At 46.2% G+C, this 18,332-nt stretch overlaps 1 protein-coding gene across 9 annotated transcripts in view; it reads left to right on the top strand.

Annotated features, from left to right (window-relative positions):
- Nucleotides 1-1,533: 1,533 nt before the first annotated feature.
- Nucleotides 1,534-18,332, top strand: part of EPN3 (epsin 3) — a 45,107-nt gene continuing 28,308 nt past the window's right edge. For 3 of the 9 annotated variants that reach the window (XM_060764763.2, XM_060764762.2, XM_060764756.2), the window contains exons 1-2: nucleotides 1,535-2,061; nucleotides 14,670-15,341. In XM_060764763.2, coding sequence (XP_060620746.2) covers nucleotides 14,762-15,341 — 580 coding nt within the window. In that variant the 5' untranslated portion in view covers nucleotides 1,535-2,061; nucleotides 14,670-14,761. Of the gene's footprint in view, nucleotides 2,062-2,123; nucleotides 2,311-4,617; nucleotides 4,736-14,669; nucleotides 15,342-18,332 lie in introns of those variants that run through there. The other 6 variants (XM_060764758.2, XM_060764759.2, XM_060764765.2 and 3 more) reach the window with 6 other exon arrangements.

Genomic DNA, 18,332 nt, shown 5'->3' with positions numbered 1-18,332 from the left:
ATTTCTTATTTGAATCTGATGGCTCTGTGGGAGAAGAGGAAGAAGGACCCAGGCTTGCCTCTTTTCTGCCTAGTGATTGGCGTCACTAGGGTTGGTGTCACCTGGTGGTGCAGTAATTCACGGCGTTACCTCATTCTGTACCAGACCATGCTGCAATATGGGAGCGTTTTTGTGTGTGTGTGTCAGGAGTGACTTGAGAAACTGCAAATCGCTTCTGGTGTGAGAGAACTGGCTGTCTGCAAGAATGTTGCCCAGGGATGCCCAGATGTTTTGTTGTTTTGCCATACTTGTGTGAGGCTTCTCTCATGTCCCCACATGGGGAGCTGAAGCTGACAGAGGGAGCTCTCATCCATGCTCTCCCTGGATTCGAACCTGCGACTTGTCGGTCTTCAGTCCTGATGGCACCACAGTTTAACCCACTACGCCACCGAGGGCTCCTAATATGGGAGATAAAACACCAGAAGAAAACGACTCAAGAGTTTTGTACATAACAACAAACAACTATAAAAGTTGTTTGTAGTTGTCTGCAACTACAAACAAAACAAAACATGAGCAGCAATTAAAAAACAACAGTGTGGTCGTAGGGCTGGTACATTTGATGCAACTCAGTAATCATGACAGTCTGACCTGAACATTAGAACAGCGGTTCTCAACCTTATTTTTTTTATTTTTATTTTTTTTACCAGGGACCACTAACCAAGATTAATATCAAAAGGGTTGTGAATCAATTTTTGGTCAACTTTAGATTCGGTTTGGTTTTTTGGGGTGCCAGTTCAGAAAACTGCATTGGAGAGACCACATCAGCTCTAGTTTCTGATACAGAACATGTGCCACCCAGTAGTTGCCATCTGCTCACCCACAGAAAACCATATTTAATAATCTAGAGCTGATGTGGTAGTAGGAATCTTTTGTGGGTAGTCAGCCTCTCCCCTCCTGACATCAGCACAAGATTTTGCAAGACCAGTCGCTCTTGTTGCTGTGTGGTTTTGAGTCAATGGTGAGGCCGGGGACCTATTTTCATTCTTGTGGACTACTGGTGGTCCAGGGACCACAGGTTGGGAACCACTGCATTAGACCAAAAGGTAATATAGCATAGAGTTTTATCACCATAGACCAGTGGTTCTCAACCTGTGTGTCCCCAGATGTTTTGGGCTTCAACTCCCAGAAATCCTAACAGTTGGTAAACTGGCTGGGATTTCTGGGAGTTGTAGGTCAAAACACCCGGGGATCCACAAGTTGAGAACCACTGCCATAGATGTATTGATCCGTACATATAAGCTGGACTTTCTAAAACTTTTTGGGGGTAATAGACCTACCAAAAGGGACACACACACACACACACATGTATAGAATGTACTGAGAAATGTCTGCTGAAGCACTGCCCAAAGATCCGGGTGGCAGTCCCGCCGGTGTGACGGTTTTGGGTGGCGTCACTCGGCGTGGCTGGCACCCCCTCCCCCCCCTCGTGACGCCGCTGCTTCCGCCCCCTCCCCCTCCCCCTCCCGCCCCCCGGGGAGGCCCACGCGCAGGAGGCCCGTCACCGTCCCGCGGGGGAGGGCTGCGCTGAGTGGCCGAAGCGCACGCGGGCTCGGCTGAGCAGGGCCAATAGGAATGGAGCTCACGGGGTGGCTCCAAGCCTCGGAAGAAACTGCGGCGGGGCCTCGCCTCGTCGCCACCCCCAGCACTTCTTCCCGAAGGGGTTAAGCCCCGGAGTGCCTCGCGCCCCTCCCTCCCTCCCGCGTCCCCTCGGCTTCCCTGCTCTCTCCTTGAGGCCGGACCGGGAAGGAACCAACCAAGCGGGGCTGGGGAGCTGCGCATTTGCTCTGCAGCGCACCCAGAGCCCAGGCAGGAGAGGGCAGGAGGTGAGGGGCTGCTCCCCTTCCCCGGCGCGGAGGGGCTAGAGGGCAGGAAGCCTCGCCTCTGGAGCCTCCGGGAGCGGGGTCGGACGGGGGCAGCTCCAGCGGACTCCTCCTCCTCCTCCTCCTGCTGCTGCTGCCGGAGGGGAGGAGGGCAGGAGGGCGCCCGGGAGCCAGGAAGCAGGAGGAGCCGCAGCCTGGCCAGGTAGCCCTTGGCGCGCAGAGGGAGGGAAGGAAGGAGGGAAGGAGGGAAGGAAGGAGGGAAGGAGGGAGGGAACCAGGGAGGGAGGGAGGAAAGTTCTGGACGCCGAGGGCTCTCCCTGACTGCACCCAGGCTGGCTGGCTGGCATTGCTGCTTCGGCCAGGAAAGCCCCATTCCCCCTGCCTGAAGTTTCCTGCTGGGCTCTCTCTCTCTCTCTCTACAGCATCAGGAGAAGCCATGGCCCTGCCAAAGGTAGCCGGTGTGTGTGCGAGTGTGTACCCGTGTCCTCTCCGCCCTCGGCCCCTTTCCCTGCCCCCCCCCCCCCCGACTGCTTCCTCCCTCTCTCGGCCCGCAGTGCTTTGGAGGGACCCGGCCCTCCCTCTCCCTCCCTCCCTCCCTCCGTCCCTCCCTCGGCCAGGCAGCTCCTCTTTCCCGGCTCCTCTTTGATCTCTCCAAGGTGTGATTGTGTGAAGGAAGGCGTGTAGCCCCTTTCCCGCGCTGGGTGTCGGTGTTGATGCTGAGATCCCCCCCTTTGAGAGAGAGAGAGAGAGAGAGAGGAGGGGGGTTCAACTCAGGATGGCAGTGACTTTCAGCAGGATTATGTAATGCCGGCTGTTCCGGCAATACACAGCTCGGCTGTTGCCTGGCGCGCCTCTCCCCCTCCGCGCGGGATTGGGGGGTGGGGTGGTGGTCAAGGAGTCCCCATCCCAAGGGCTCCGGCACATTCTCTGCCCCTCTCCCTCCAAACAGGCGCTGAAAGTTGCCTCCTCCTCCTCCTCCTCGATCCCGAGGTCTGTCTCCCGGTTGGCTCACATTTCCCAGCCCTGTGTCCCTGGGGTCATCCTAGGAGGACTTTGGCACCCGAAAGCTCGGCTGATCCCGTTTGGAAGTGGCTGAAGTGAAAAGGGAAGACACAGGCCACTGCCTGCCTCTACACCAGGTATGGGCAAAGTTGGGCCCTCCAGGAGTTTGGGACTCCAACTCCCAGAATTCCTAACAGCCTCAGGCCTTGGGTTGTTGTAGGTCTTTCCGGCTGTATGGCCATGTTCTAGAAACATTCTCTCCTGACGTTTCACCTGCATCTATGGCAGGCATCCTCAGAGGTTGTGAGGTCAATCCTCAGAGGTTGTGACCTCACCTCTGAGGATGCCTGCCATAGATGCAGGTGAAACATCAGGAGAGAATGCTTCTAGAACAGTGGTTCTTAACCTGGCCCCCCCAGATGTTTTTGGCCTTCAACTCTCAGAAATCCTAACAGCTGGTAAACTGGCTAGGATTTCTGTTAGTTGTAGACCAAAAACATCTGGGGGGGGGGGGCAGGTTGAGAATCACTGTTCTAGAACATGACCCAGTGATTCCAGCCATGGAAACCTTCCACAATATAGCCCAGGTCCCTTTCTTTTTCCCCTCAGCTGCTTATGCGGCTTAGGGGGAAAAGGAAAGGGCCTGGGGCTATTAGGAATTGTGGGAGTTGGAGTCCAAAGCTGCTAGAGGGCCCAACTTTGCCCATGCCTGATATAGAGCCTTGTCCATGGTTAGGATGACAGCTTCAGGTTAACAAAAATGAAGCTGAGTGTTAATGTGCTGTTGTGTTTGAATTATGCAGCTTATGCAGCTGAGGGGGAAAAGGAAAGGGCCCGAGGCCATTAGGAATTGTGGGAGTTGAAGTCCAAAACACCTGGAGGGAGGGCCCAAGTTTGCCCAGGCCTGCTCTACACCATGCCTGGAGACCCCAAGGCCTTGCCTTGCCCTTCCCCTTTGGCTATGTTTCACTCTCTGAACTCATCCCCCCTCAGAGCAAGGCTCTTGGGTTGTCTGCTGGTTGCAGTCGAACGGAGGGTGTCCCTATCACAGGGTTTTTGAGGCAGGATTTGTTCAGAGCGGGGTTGCCTTTGCCTTCTTCTGTGGCTGAGAGAGTTTGACTTGCTCAAGGTTATCCAGTGGGTTTCTGTGGCTGAGCGGGGATTGGAAGCCATGGTCCCGACTCTCAAACTGCGTTGCCATCCTGGCTGTCTATTGCTGCTCTACTTCTCTTGTTATTTTAGCCAGAGATCAATGGTAAAGGTAAAGCCTTCCCCTGACATTAAGTCTAGAAATGATGCTTATCTACATTTCTAAGTGAAGAGCCGATGTTGTTTGTAGACACCTCCAAGTTCACGTGGCCGACGTGACTGCATGGAGCGCTGTTATCTTCCTGTTGGGGCGGCACCTATTAATCTACTCACATTTGCGTGTTTTTGAACTGCTAGGTTGGCAGAAGGTGGGGCTAACAGCAGGAACTCACCCCACTCCCCAATTTGAACCACCAATCTTTTGCTCAGCAAGTTCAACAGCTCAGCAGTTTAATCCACTGTGCCACGGGGGGGGGGGGGGGGGCACAGAGATCAAAGTGGGGAAGAAAAGCACTCTTTTATGTCTTAATTATTCTGGCAAGCACCATTGAGTTTGACCTGTTGTTTCTAGAAAAAGAGAATCATGGAGAAAAATGAAGGGATTGAGTAAAATGAAGTGAAGAAAGTTCATGAAGTTCATGAAGCAAATCTGTCTGCTCTTTTCCAGAGGGGAAATCCTCAGAGATTTGGCCCTGGAGTTTCAAGAGGTGGTAATCTTACTAAGGAAATGGCATGTGTTTTCAGCTATCCTACTCCCAGCCTGCCTGCAGTCCTTTGAAATAGAGGTAGGGCTTCTTGCACTTTGCCAGGGACTTCCCTCCATTGCCTGTGCCCATTTGCTCACCCATCTCCTTCCTTAACTTTGTTACTTTGCTTCCTTTCCCCGCTCCCTCTGCAAACATGTTCTTGCCCCAATGATCTTCCTTTTTCTTCCCAAAGAGAAAGGATGAGAAAGAGGGCGGGGTAGCAAGGAATGGAGTGAGCCATTTCAACTTTTACATATGTCCCTCCATTTAATTTCTCTCTCTCAGTGGAGTTATGCATTTGTAGAGGGAATAGCATATTTATACATGGCCATACATGATGGCCATGTATAAATATATGAAGGGAAGTCATAGCGAGGAGGGAGCAGGCTTGTTTTCTGCTGTTCTGGAGACTGGGACGCGCAACAATGGCTTCAAACTACAGGAGAGAAATGAGATTCTACCTGAACATGAGGTAGAACTACCTTACTGTGAGATCTGTTCAGCAGTGGAACTCTCTGCCCCAGAGTGTGGCGGAGGTTCCCTCTTTGGAGGCTTTTAAACAGGCTGAATGGCCATCTGTTAGGGGTGCTTTGAATGCGATTTTCCTATTTCATGTCAGGGGTTGGACTGGATGGCCCACGAGGTCTCTTGCAACTTTATGATTCTTCTATGATTCCTGTTGTTTCTGGAGATGTGGGGCACTGAGACACAGAAGTGTTTCCTATAAGAACTACATAGGTGTAAAACTCACCAGCAAGTCCTAACACCCAAGCCCTGTCAAGAACAAAAGACTTCTGTGAGGAGCCATGCAAAACATGTATGCTCTCTCTGACAGCCTAGGAAGCCTTGGGTCTCCGTTTAGGAGGGAGATTCTTGTGGCTGCAGAGGAACATTGTGGCTCTTCTTCTGGAAATGACAGGGCAGGGAAGGGACTTCTGGAGGCCCCAAGGCATCTTCCGCTTGGATGGCGTGCCTTCCCCACCTGACAATGGCTTTCAGTCAAGGTCACTGCAGTAATTTCAGATGTAACTGGTTGCTGCTGCTGTCTTATCTACCCTGCAGTTTCTGTTTCTCTCTTCTTGTGTGGTTGAAATATTGTGTTTAATGCAACTTACTGCTTTCAACATCCTTGGCAGCGTTCCAGAGGCAAACACTCCCAACAGTCCTGAAAAGAGGTGTTCCTGGTCCCGCATTGGTCTTGAGGGCAGCGAGCTCTTGCTGTGGGAACATTAAAAAACACTTCCATGTGCACACGATAGCTTCCGGTCCACAATGTCCATGTGGATAAAAGGGTAATAAGGCACAGAAATTTAGTTACAGGAAGAGCAAAAAGGGGCACTGCTTCCCAAATAAGATTTTTTCCTGTTTGCCCTATCCTTATGCTGGGAGAAAGCCGGGACACTTGGTGACTGCACAAATTTCCCCCCACTCCCAATCCCTCTCCACATCTCCTCCCCTGATCCTTGGACTGTCCTCTTGGCATTATGTTGGAAGGATGGCGAGACAGGCAGTGGTTGAAAGTGCTCCAGAGGGTTCTCTGCTGCCGAGTGCCTTCTTCGAGCTGTCCTCCCGGCATAAAGATGGTGCTGATTGCACCATCGTTATGCTGGGACACACCATGGATGAGAGTGTTCCAGAGAGTTTTCAGCTGCTACGTGCCTTTCCCATCTTTTTGGCATAAGGATATGGCAGGCTGCCTTGTCCTTCTACCAAGAGGACAGGGCAAATGAGGAGGGCCTGAGGTAAGCACCCAGGGGGCCGCATCCGGCCCCTGGGACTTAGTTTGCCCATGCCTGTACTAGGCCCCGCCTATCAACCCTCAAGAGATTTTCTTTCTCCACATGTGGAGTGAAAATGCCTGGGAAATGTCCTAACTGGTGTGTATTATTGCTCAGACTTAATTAACTCACAGCTCCCTGCGTCTTGCACTTGGAGCTCCTCCAGAGGAAGGCACCAGGCGTTTGCTGAAAGGAATGTCCTGACCCAAGACAAAGGACATTTTCATCAGCAGCAACAACATTGTGTTTGCTGAAGAAGGAGGACGATGGGGATGGGGTGGAGGAGGCAAAGGGAGACGTGTTTTTAGAAGGCAGAACTTTATCTACAACCTTGTAAAAGCCAGAAGGAAAATGCTGATCTCTGGAACCTGCTGGCATGTATTTTGCTGCCTTAGGCAAAAAGCTGCTCTGCCCACCCAAGGCTGTTCCCTCATGCCACCGTGTTCCCTTCAATCTGTACCTCCTCCCCTCCCTCCCTTCCCTCCCTCTGGCTCACAGACCTCTGTTATTTAACTAGACTGCCATCTAGTAGCTTCTGTGGCCTCAAGGTCTCTTCGTCTTTATTGCTTCCCCTTTATTAGTAGCCATGAAGGCTCATACTTCATGACATGGTAAAGCTGTCTTAATCTGAGTCATACCATTGGTCCATCTAGCAGTGTTTTGTCAATTCTTTGGACTTTCTGCAATATTGGTTCCTAGATTTTCCTGGTAGCCTCTCATCCAAATGATAACCAATCCTGGAATTTCCTGGTAGCCTCCTGTCCAAATGCTAACCAATCCTGGAAATTTCTGGTAGTCTCCCATTCAAGTACTAACTGGTCCTGCTCTGCTTAATTACTAAAATCAGATGAAATAGGGTGAGTGAGATGTTGTGGGTGGTGGTGACGGGGTGGTATTGCTCATTTATTCTGCACGATGCTCACTAAGGTCTAATGAATCACATACTCCCACATACACCCATGCAATGTCTTTGAATTCCACTCATAATCATCCTGCTTACCCCCCTCTGCTGATCTCCAAACAGAGAATGGAGTTTAGTAGGAAGACCCTGGTCTTGCGTGCCCTTAAGTTGGCACTTCTGGTTTAAGCAAGGTGAGGAAAAGGCTTTCTGCCAGTCATAGTTGACTTGAGATGAGAGGAATGTTTGGCCTGTTGAAGAAATTGTTATGCAACTTCTGGCAGGTTTTTGCCCTTTTGTGTTTGTGGTAATGCTGCAGGGCCTCTCACATAGCCATGTTCAAATATTTGAGAGGGTGTCATATTGAAAAAGGAACCAAGTTGCTTTCTGCTGCTTTAGTGGCTTGGACAGGGAGGAATAGATTCAAAATAGAGAAAAAGAGATTCTGCATAAACATCAGGAAGAACTTCCAGATGGCAAGAGCTATTTGACAGTGGAACTCACTGCTTCGGAGTGTGGTGGAGTCTACTCCTTTGGAGCTTTTAAACAGAGTCTGGATGGCCATCTGTTGGGAATGCTTTGAGTGCATTTTCCTGTAGGACAGAATGGGCTTGGGCTGGATGGTGCTTGTGGCCTCTTTCAAGTTTTGATTCTATAGGATAAGTACTTGGCACATCTTAGCTCAGTATTGACTGCAATTCCCTTGAGCCCTACCCATCGTAATCAATGAAATGAGCAGTCCAGCCATGTCTGGAATCCAGCATTGGAGCAGAAAACACTGGGCAAGAGATTGACAAATAGTGTAAGATAGTTTTTTGTGTGTAAAGTTCATCTTCCTTGTAGTTTATGACTGCGATTCACTGGATATTTAATCTTCATGGCCTCTGCTGTATGGTTTTGTCCTTCCTTGCAGTGAACACATGGCTGTTATAGCTACAGAAAAGGAGTGTCATCTGAATAATTCAGTAATGATGAGCATGCTGAGTTCCAGTGTGGTGTTCTTTATCCACTAATCTCAGTTTTAAGTAACAATGAAATTACGTCTTTTCTTCAAAGCTTCCCCTGCCCCACCCCTTTCGATAAAGTCATTTTCTGGGTGTGAAGCTATACTAGGATTTAAAAACAGTAAGTGGGTTGGATTGTGTACAGAATCAATGCAGGGAACCGTCTTCTGAATTGTATGCCATTTTCAGATTTTCTCTTGCTGACTCACTATCAGTGATGCTTCCCATTGGGTAGAGAATGATTGCATCACATCCTTTCCCTTGAACGGGGAAGGAGGTGTGTGCCCAGGTCATGCCTCCTGCAAAGGGTGGAGTGGCCCTAGAGAAAAAGTAGGGTAGGTGACTCATTTTGTTGGTTTTGGGAATCACTCATACTTCCTGGGTGCACATTTCATGGCCACCTATTTCCTGTCATGGAGAAAATTAAGTTTTGCAAGTAGAGCTTGAATTCTGAGTCATTTGAGAAGGTAAAGGCTGAAATCAAGAAGATGAGGCAGCTGAATTTCAGGAAGGCACCATCTCTGGGGTTTTACTTCATGAGGTAAACAAAGCTGAGGTCATCAATCCTTCTTTCTCCGAAAGCAAAATGGGGAGAACAGTCTTCAGTGGAATGCTTGGATCTGCTCACAAGCAACTCTAAAGAAAAATGTCATTGAATCTTAGGTAATCTATTAAATAGATTTGAAAGTCTAGAGTTTAAAAATATTTGAAATGTCCTCACATGACTACCCTTATTTCTTCAGCCTGGGGAAGACAGGCACAACAAGCTTACAGAGATGTGATGATGGAAACATCAATCTGCTGGTGAGCCTTGCCTCCATAACAAGACTCTTTAGCTCAGTGGTTCTCAACCTGTGGTAAACTGGCTGAACTTTCTGGGAGTTGTAGGCCAAAATACCTGGGGACTCACAGGTTGAGAATCACCGCTTTAGCTGTTTTCATCCTTGGAATCAAGAAGGGAAATATTTTAAAATCAAATTGAAGATTTTGCTTTGCTGTCCTCAAATAGCTTACCTTATTTGCTTGAGTCAGCTAGATTAGAGTCCTGAAGTTCAGTTGTTGTTGTGGTTTTTAATATTCTCTACTTTTGCTGTGAATACTCAAGGCATTTTACAATGAATGTGTGCAAATATATATGTTTGTTTCTTGAAGTCACCAGTTGACTTATTTTGACTTCATGAATTTCATAGGGTTTTCCTAGGCAAGCAATATTTGGTGGGGTGTATATGTGTGCCATTTCGTTGTTCTCAGATATAGCCTGTAGCAGGTGGTGTTCTTTTGTGTTTCCAGTCCAAGCTAACCAGGGCAGGTCCTGCTTAGCTTCCAAGATTAGACACAGTTTTGTGCCCATAGACATTAGGTATTGTTGTTGTGTGCTATCAGGTAATTTCCATCTTATGATGACCCTAAGGCAAACATGTCATGTGCTTTTCTTTAAGAGGAGGTTTAGTTTTCCTTTGCTTCCATCAGAGTCTGAGATAATGTGACTGGCCTAAGGTCACCCATTGGCTTTCCATAGTTGAGTGGGCATTCAAAACCGCATTTTCAGACTTGTGGTCCATTGTTCAAACTACTAGAACATTTTAAAAAAGATATAATGAAATAGTGCAGAATATGATACAACAATTCATCCTAGGAACCAAGTTACAGGCAGTCCCTGTATTTGTTCATAAGCTGAATTTGTATGTAAGTCATATTTGTATGTAAGATTTGTTCATAAGTTGAATTTGTATGTAAGTCGAAACAGGTACATTTTAAAGTGTTACTCCAAAGTGTGTGTGTGTGTGTGTATGTGTATACACACACACACACACACATATATATACACACACACACACACATACATACATACTCTGGATATCACAGGGAATGGTTAACACCCCTGTGGTTTTTGTTTTGCTCTCTGTGCCCCTGTTCAGAAGATTTCACCTCCCTTTCTGTCCCTGTGATAACTGGATTTTGAAAATATTGTTGTGGAAGCAAGGATTCGTGAGAAAGCCTTTTCCCCAGGATAACTCTTTCAGAATTGAATTTCCCTTCTGAGGGGTAGGTTTCTTGCACTTCCTGTTTTTTCACCCCCGTTCTTAAGTATGAGTTGTTTGTAAGTTGAATATTTGTAACTTGGGGACTGTATAGTGTATAGTGATTATCCATTGGCATAAAGCTGATATTTAAAAACCAGCCCATTTCATTTTGTTAGGTGCGTACAGCATGTGATTTCTGGGAGGATTGTCTTTGCCCCCAGACATTATCTTGGGCAAGGGCTTTCCATCTCAACTTTTCTGCTTAGAAATTTCTGCCTCATTTCCACTGGCCAACTATCTTAGACTCTATGTTAACTAAGAGGGACCTTTAAGAACTTGTCCAACAGTCACCTTGGGGTTGAATACTGAAGAGAACGATTGGTAGAGGCTTGACAGGTTGCCCTTGGGAAAGCTTTTGTGCCATTTTTGATCTTGTCAGTGAAGATCCGTTAGACCAGTTTCCAATTTGTGGTGCCTGCTGCTCACAAGATGAAGAGGGGAATTGCCATTGCTTTGAGGAAGGCAGTGAACCCCCCCTATGAGCAATGACAAGAAAACTCTTTGTTTGGTTGACTTCAGAGTAACCATAAGTCACAAACAACTTGAAGACACACAACAAAAACAACAACAACAATGTTTAATAGAGGGTGAACCTTCGGGTCTATTCATAGTGTTCCTTGGCATGCAGATTGTCCACAGAGTGATAGCAAGCCATGGGCTTGTGTCCTTTCTTCACAATTAGAACTGTGCCTGGCAGACTAGAAATGCTTTTGCCTAGAGATATCACATCTGTGGCAGCCAAGAAGCTGTGTGGTGTGGTGAGTCGTACTCAAGGTACTCAAGTCGCACTCTGAACAGACTCAGAAGTGGAGTGGGCAGATCAAAAGCCAACCTGGCAAAATGGTACTACTTAAAGGAGTTCCCCACCATGTGTAACAGTTGAGCAGAACAGACAGCTCCAAATCTGTATGCTTGTCCACTATGTCCTGCCTCATGTACAGAAGAAGAATGGCTGGAGGCTACAGTCAGTGCCGTTGCTGTTGCCCGTTTGTGGTCAAAAGATATTTAGCTTCTTGTGATCCTTCTATTTTTATCAGTTTTATACTAATTTATGCAATCTTTTGATACGAAATAAATAAAAACGTAAGGCAGTTGAAATCCATTGCTCCAGGTCCTAGGCTGCATCTACACTGTGTAATTAATGCAGTTTGACACCACTTTAATGGCCATGGCACAATACTATGAAATCATGGGAGTTGTAATTTAACAAGATCTTTATCATTGTCTGCCAAATAGTGCTGGTGTCTCACCAAATTACGGCTCTATGATTCCAAAACATTAAGCCATGGCAGTTAGAGTGGGGTAAAACTGTGTTAGTTCTATAATGTAGAGTTAGCCATAATCTCTGAACAGCAGAAAACAAGCTTTCTCTATCATGAATATGGCATCTTTTCCCCCATGTATAAGTCAGATTTGGTATCTTTTCTCTTTCTAAGGGTGAGCCCTTATTGTGGTTTAGGCCTCACACATCCCTGGGTTTTTTGGAGATAAACCAAGAGATTTCAGGTGATGGATGCGGCCTCTTTCCCATCTGCGTACAGAACATCTCATATAAATCAGACCCTATCTTAGCCTTTTAATGGAGGGTCTTCTCAAGAGATTTAAACACTGAAGGGGACGACGACGAAAGTCTTATTTGTGATGCTGAGTCATAGGCATTGGTAAGACTTGCTTATCTCAGCACAAAGCGGCTTGAGTGGATTTCTTGTTGATTTAAGGATCTATTGATTTCCATGGGATCCCATTGCATATCGGTGTATATGGGATTGGATCAGTGGGCTTCTCTATTTCTGTGTGCCTTGCCAGATGGAAGTGGGGACAGATCACCATAGCACCCCTTTTTCATCCCTGACATCTTGGTTTAATGGCATTTTGCACTTCAACAAAAGAAAGGAATGAAGAAATTGAGAAGTTACAGATAAGAAGGAGGGATTTGATTCCTTTGTGAAATGTGAATGAACTTCTCACTGGCTCAGGTGGATCAAGCTGCAAATGAAAATGTGCTGGCAGCTGAAAGGTTTCGTACGAACACACTTCTCCATCAATTTCCATACTGCTGGTCAATTTTAGATGGTCAGCTTGTTAGAATGGGATTATGTAGTTATTTAAACCCTGATCCAAATAGAGGAGGGAAAAAGGTTGACTGGGCTATTTTTTTATGCCAATGAGAATTTCAATGTATTGTATGGCAGTATTTGGGTGTGTAGATTAAGAGTGTCCCAAAACCAAGCACAAGGAAACAAATGTTGACGTCTTTTGGGTCATTTGTTCAGGATAGCTGTCAGATTGCACTATTTTTTGTATGAAAAAATATGTAATCAACACAAATCCAATAGATGGGATAAATTTTTGGTCTAGTTCTTTTTTATCTTAAAAGTACTATTTCATTATATAATACTCCCCTCTATAGATCACTCCTCCTTCATCAGGTCAGTGCATAGCCTGTTGGTAATATGCAGTCTTCAGTGTCATTTTTGGACTCTTAGTTCACTTTGCTCTGGAATGTTCTCTAGGAGGTTTGTGGGACACTTTTACTGTTTTTTATTCCTCTGTAATGAAAGTAAAGGTAAGGGTTTCCCCTGACATTAAGTATGGTCGTGTCTAACTCTGGGGGATGGTGCTCATCTCCATTTCAAAGATGAAGAGCTGGCATTGTCTGTAGGCACCTCCCAGGTCATGGAGCCCCCTTACCTTCCTGCAGAAGTGGTACCTATTGATCTACTCACATTTGCATGTTTTCGAACTGCTAGGTTGACAGAAGCTGGGGCTCACCCCGTTTACAGATTCGAACCGCCGACCTTTCAATCAGCAAGTTTTGCAGCTTATTGGTTTAACCCACTGTGCCACCGCAGCCCAGTTCTTCTGTACTATTTTAATATTCAATACTTTAAAAGAGGAAATAAAAGGCTTCTCCTGGCCTATAATGTCTAACAACATGGCAAAAAGGAGGTATCTAAAAAAGACAACAGGATATGGGGCAAATATTTTCAGAAACTGGGTGTTATAAGGAGATAAGCTGAGACTTCTGTTTTCTTCCCACAGCTGTCCACTCTTTCTCTGTATACTTGCTGTTGTGTGCCTTTAAGTTATTTCCATCTTATAGGTGAAACTGCCCTTAAGAGATGCAAGCAGGTATTGTAGCTACTCATTGGGATTTTCTTGAGCTGAAAGTATGTCACTTGCCCATGGTTAGTGGAATCAAGCAGGGGAATCAAAGTTGTCCAACACTCAAACCACTATGCCAAGATGGCTCTTGCTGTAGATAAGTGGTTCCCAACCTTTGGTCTTCCAGGTGTTTTGGATGTCAACTCTCAAAAATCTCAGCCATTTTACCAGCAGTTAGGTAAGCTGAAGTTCAAATAGGTGGAGGACCAAGGGTTGGGAACTGTTGCTCTAGATCAGTGGTTCTCAACCTGTGGGTCCCCAGATGTTTTGGTCTTCAGCTCCCAGAAATCCTAACAGTTGGTAAACTGGCTGGGATTTCTGGGAGTTGTAGCCCAAAAAACCTGGTAACCCACAGGTTGAGAACCACTGGCCGAGATCTTAGCATCACCTAATCTAGACCAGGGGAACCTGTGTGCTCCCCCCCTCCCTTTTATGTTGACCTTCATGTAGCATCAGCCCTAGCCAGTCTAGCCTGTGGTGTGAGATTAATTTGACTCTTCCAGAAAAGCACGAGTTCTCCACTTGTGACCTAAAGATTACAACTCTAGGCCTATGATGAATAGTGGAACATCCGGAACATCTGCTTGCATTACTAAGGCGGTGGTTCTCAACCTGTGGGTCCCCAGATGTTTTGGCCTTCAACTTCCCAGAAATCCCAACAGCTGGTCAGCTAGCTGGGATTTCTGGGAGTTTTAGGCCAAAACACCTGGGGACCCACAGGTTGAGAACCACTGACTTAAGGGAATGACAGCAGGAATGGAAAGTATATGGCCCTCTGAATATTGCTGAAATGAAAACCCCAGCAATGCTAGCCAGCACGGTCAATGGTGAAGAATTCTAGGATTCGTTTTAATCCATACAAAGGGCTTCATGGCCCTTGGTCTAGGAGAATAATTATAGATTATTGCAAGCTGAGGGGTGAGTGAATAAGCCAAAGCTAACTCCATTTGACAATATAGCTAAACATCTTATCAACTACAATGTCTGCACTAATTTGATACCTCAATGTATTTCTAATTATCTTTTTTTAATGTCGTTATACAGGCTGAAGAAGTAGGACCCTTTCGACTGATCACACTGGGACTTTGATTCTTTTCCCATCACATTAGAGGAAGGTCTTTCTACACAGTGCAATCATGACTACTTCTGCCTTGCGCCGGCAGGTTAAAAACATTGTGCATAACTATTCTGAGGCAGAAATTAAAGTGCGTGAGGCCACTTCCAATGACCCATGGGGACCACCCAGCTCCTTAATGTCCGAGATTGCAGACCTGACCTTCAATACGGTGGCTTTTGCAGAAGTTATGGGCATGATCTGGAGGCGGCTGAATGATAGCGGCAAGAACTGGCGCCACGTCTATAAGGCACTGACTCTTCTGGACTACCTCATCAAAACTGGCTCAGAGAAAGTGGCTCATCAGTGCCGGGAGAATCTGTACACCATCCAGACCTTAAAGGAGTTTCAGTACATAGACCGTGATGGCAAAGACCAGGGCATTAATGTTCGTGAGAAAGTGAAACAGGTAATGAGCCTGCTGAAGGATGAGGAGAGGCTGAAGCAGGAGAGAGCCTATGCCTTGAAAACCAAAGAACGGATGTCCCTGGAGGGCATGGGTATCAGCAGCAGCAACAGCCAGCAGCTTTCCTATGGACGGCGGGCATCACAGTATGGCGATGACTATGGCAGGACAAGGGGATCTCCCTCCTCCTTCAACTGTGAGTAGCAGAGCAGCTCAACAGGAAGTAAGCTGCTTTTTCTCAGGTGGTTAATAGCACTGTGTGACAAAGCAATGGTTTAGCCACTAGGGGATGGTATCCTTGAAGTGACTGGCTTGACCTTGAAGGAGCTGGGGGTGGTGACGGCTGACAGGGAGCTCTGGCATGGGCTGGTCCATGAGGTCACAAAGAGTCGGAAGCAACTGAATGAATGAACAACAAGAAGCCACTAGGGGCCTTCCAGACATGCCATATATGCCAGGATCTGATCCCAGGTTTTCTGTTTATCCCAGATTATCTGGAAGTGGAGGCTCATATAATCCAGGTTAAAGCAGAATATATGAAATCGGACCCTGGGATACAGGGCCTGTCTGGAAGGGCCCTGGGTGTCTGGATGAATTTCACATGGGTGTGTTTGTCATTTGTAAATGCTATTGGTTTCCTTGGGGTACAGGAAGCCCTTTATTGTTCTTGTGAGGCTTCAAGGCATTTCTAATTTATGGCAATCCTAAAGTGAACCTATTTGCAGTTAATTGCAAAGTCAACCTGAACTTATGGTAACCTTCCGGGTCAACCCAATTATCAACAGGTCTTGTAGACTCCAGGCCATAGCTTCATTGACTGTGTCTTTCCATCTGTAATACAGGCTTACTGTTTGCATACTGTCCACCGAGATTATCTTCTGGTCTAGTGAGACATCCTTTTTCACAATATGGACAAAGTATGATAGTTTCAGTTTGGTCATCTTGACTTCTAGGGAGAGTTGTTGTAGGACCCATTTATTTGTCTTTTTAGCAGTCCACAGTATCTGCAGAACTCTTCTCCAGCACCACATCTTAACATGAGCTAATTTTCTTCCTATCAGCTTTTCTTTCTATCATGGGATTTCCTTGACAAGATTTGTTTTCAGAGCTGGGTTTTTTTTTCCCCTTCAGAGTCCAAGAAGGTGTGACTTGCCCAGAGTCACCAAGTGGGGTTTCATGGATGAGCAGGAAATCAGACCCTGATCTCCAGAGATATAATCCTATGCACAAACCATTATGCTGGCTCTCACAAGACGCTGCAAGGGGGTACTATGTTCCACAAACCTCTTGACTTTGTGGCAGGCATAGAAGTGCCTAGTGCGGTGGTTCTTAACCTTTGGGTCCCTAGATGTTTTGTCCTTCAACTACCAGAAACCCTAACAGCTGGTAAACTTGCTAGGCCAAAACACCTGGGGACCCACAGGTTGAGAACCACTGGCCTACTGCTTTTGATCATGTCTAAAAGTTTTCAAAATATGCTTTCAGGAGAGAAGGTCCTAATTCTCTCCCTTCCCTCCCAATCTAATGATTGGAACAGATCTTGAGGAAGTAAATCTGATCCACCAAGTGACACTGGCAGTCCACAGCTAGGGTATGGGAACAGTGAGTTGGGATGGGTTTAGAAGCCTTAGGTGAGGTGAGAAGGATGGAGGTGAGAAGGACGGGATATAAATGTTCCAAATAAATAAATTTGTTTCTAGGGTTGCCAGGTCTCCAGGTGGTATTTGATTGTGGAAATTCTCCAGTTTTTGTGGACTCTGGACAATAGGAAAGGGCTATGTGAAGCTCTCCTGCTTAGCTCGTGTAGGGCAGTGACTTGGTATAATTTGGAAGTCTTCACTGATTGTTGCTGCAACTACAACAACTCTCGGGGAAGTCTGTATATTCACTTAGTTCTATCCCTCCTTTCCTCCCAGTCATTGTGAGTCTAGGCTCACCCACCACTCTGCTCTACAGCCACATTCTGCCTAGACCACGCCTGGGCTGTAAGGAAATGGTGGGAGTTGAAGTCCAAAACACTTGGAGGGCTGAAGTTTACCCATGCCTGGTCTAGAAGAAAGTAGACTATGTTAAATGTTCCTTATCCCATCTCCATAAAAAGTTAGAAGGAATAATTATTTTATTTTACCATTATTTGTGAATAGATTCCTGTCTTAATTTCCAAACATGAAAATATCTGTGTGAGAATGGGAAGCTTGGACTATCTGTAGTTGGTATTTCATATAGAATGCTTAGTGAGATCACCTGGGACCTTCTCTAGGTCTCAGGTTTTGGCCCAGATACTCCCAGGCATGGAAATATCCTAAACTGATGATCCTATTCCTTCTGCCTTGATCAGCAGAATCTCCAACCAAGACTTTTCACCTGTCAAAGTTTTAGACTGAACTTCTGTACATGTTTTCAGAATTTTCTTGGTAACTTTGAAAAACCAGAAGATGAGGATGAAATGAGATGGAAATGATAACAAGTTCTGTATTAAAATTCAGGGGATTCCTTACATTGCTCAGTTATTATAAAAGGGTGCCTAAGGGGAAAGAACATTTGAGTCACATGAAGATAGATCATTGCGTGAGATGGTTGCACACACCTTTAATTTTATTATTTTATTTTGTCTGAACCCAACTTTCTCATTAAAAATAGTGTATATTGGGTTATCTTTCCTTGGAGCTTTCTGGCTGAGGATGATGGGAATTGTAGCCCAACAATTTAGAGGTGGGGTCATACTGAGGGAAACTGGTCTACATACATTAGTAACTGGTGATTGACTAAAATGCACCAGAGCATGCACAATCATCACAATCAGCACAAGTTCAGTTATAAGCTACATACAGGCATTATGTTGACTCCTACCTTTGGTCTCAGCATGCTATAAATAGTGAAATGCTTCTTGATTTCAGTTTACAACATGTTTGTTTCCTCTGCTCCCCTCCCAGAGCCAGCATTAGACGTGTCCCAAGGACCAATTATTCCTGGGGTAGAATCAATCAGTGTAACTGTACTCTGCAATTCTCTCCCTATGTGTGGTAGGTGGGATGATTGGTGTTTTGCATTCAAAGTTAGGCATGCACAAAGCTGTCTTCTCATGCAGATTTCTGCATACCTTGATCTTAACCCTTCATCTCCCACAGCTGTGAATGTATTATTTTATTTCCTCGCAGTCTTTTTAGCATTGTTAACTGGTGGTGTG

The sequence above is a fragment of the Anolis sagrei genome, chromosome 2, assembly GCF_037176765.1.
Source record: "Anolis sagrei isolate rAnoSag1 chromosome 2, rAnoSag1.mat, whole genome shotgun sequence".
In the NCBI taxonomy this organism is placed as follows: Eukaryota; Metazoa; Chordata; class Lepidosauria; order Squamata; family Dactyloidae; genus Anolis; species Anolis sagrei.
Note: the sequence above shows the minus strand (reverse complement) of the source record. Positions and strands in the feature narration are given on the sequence as shown.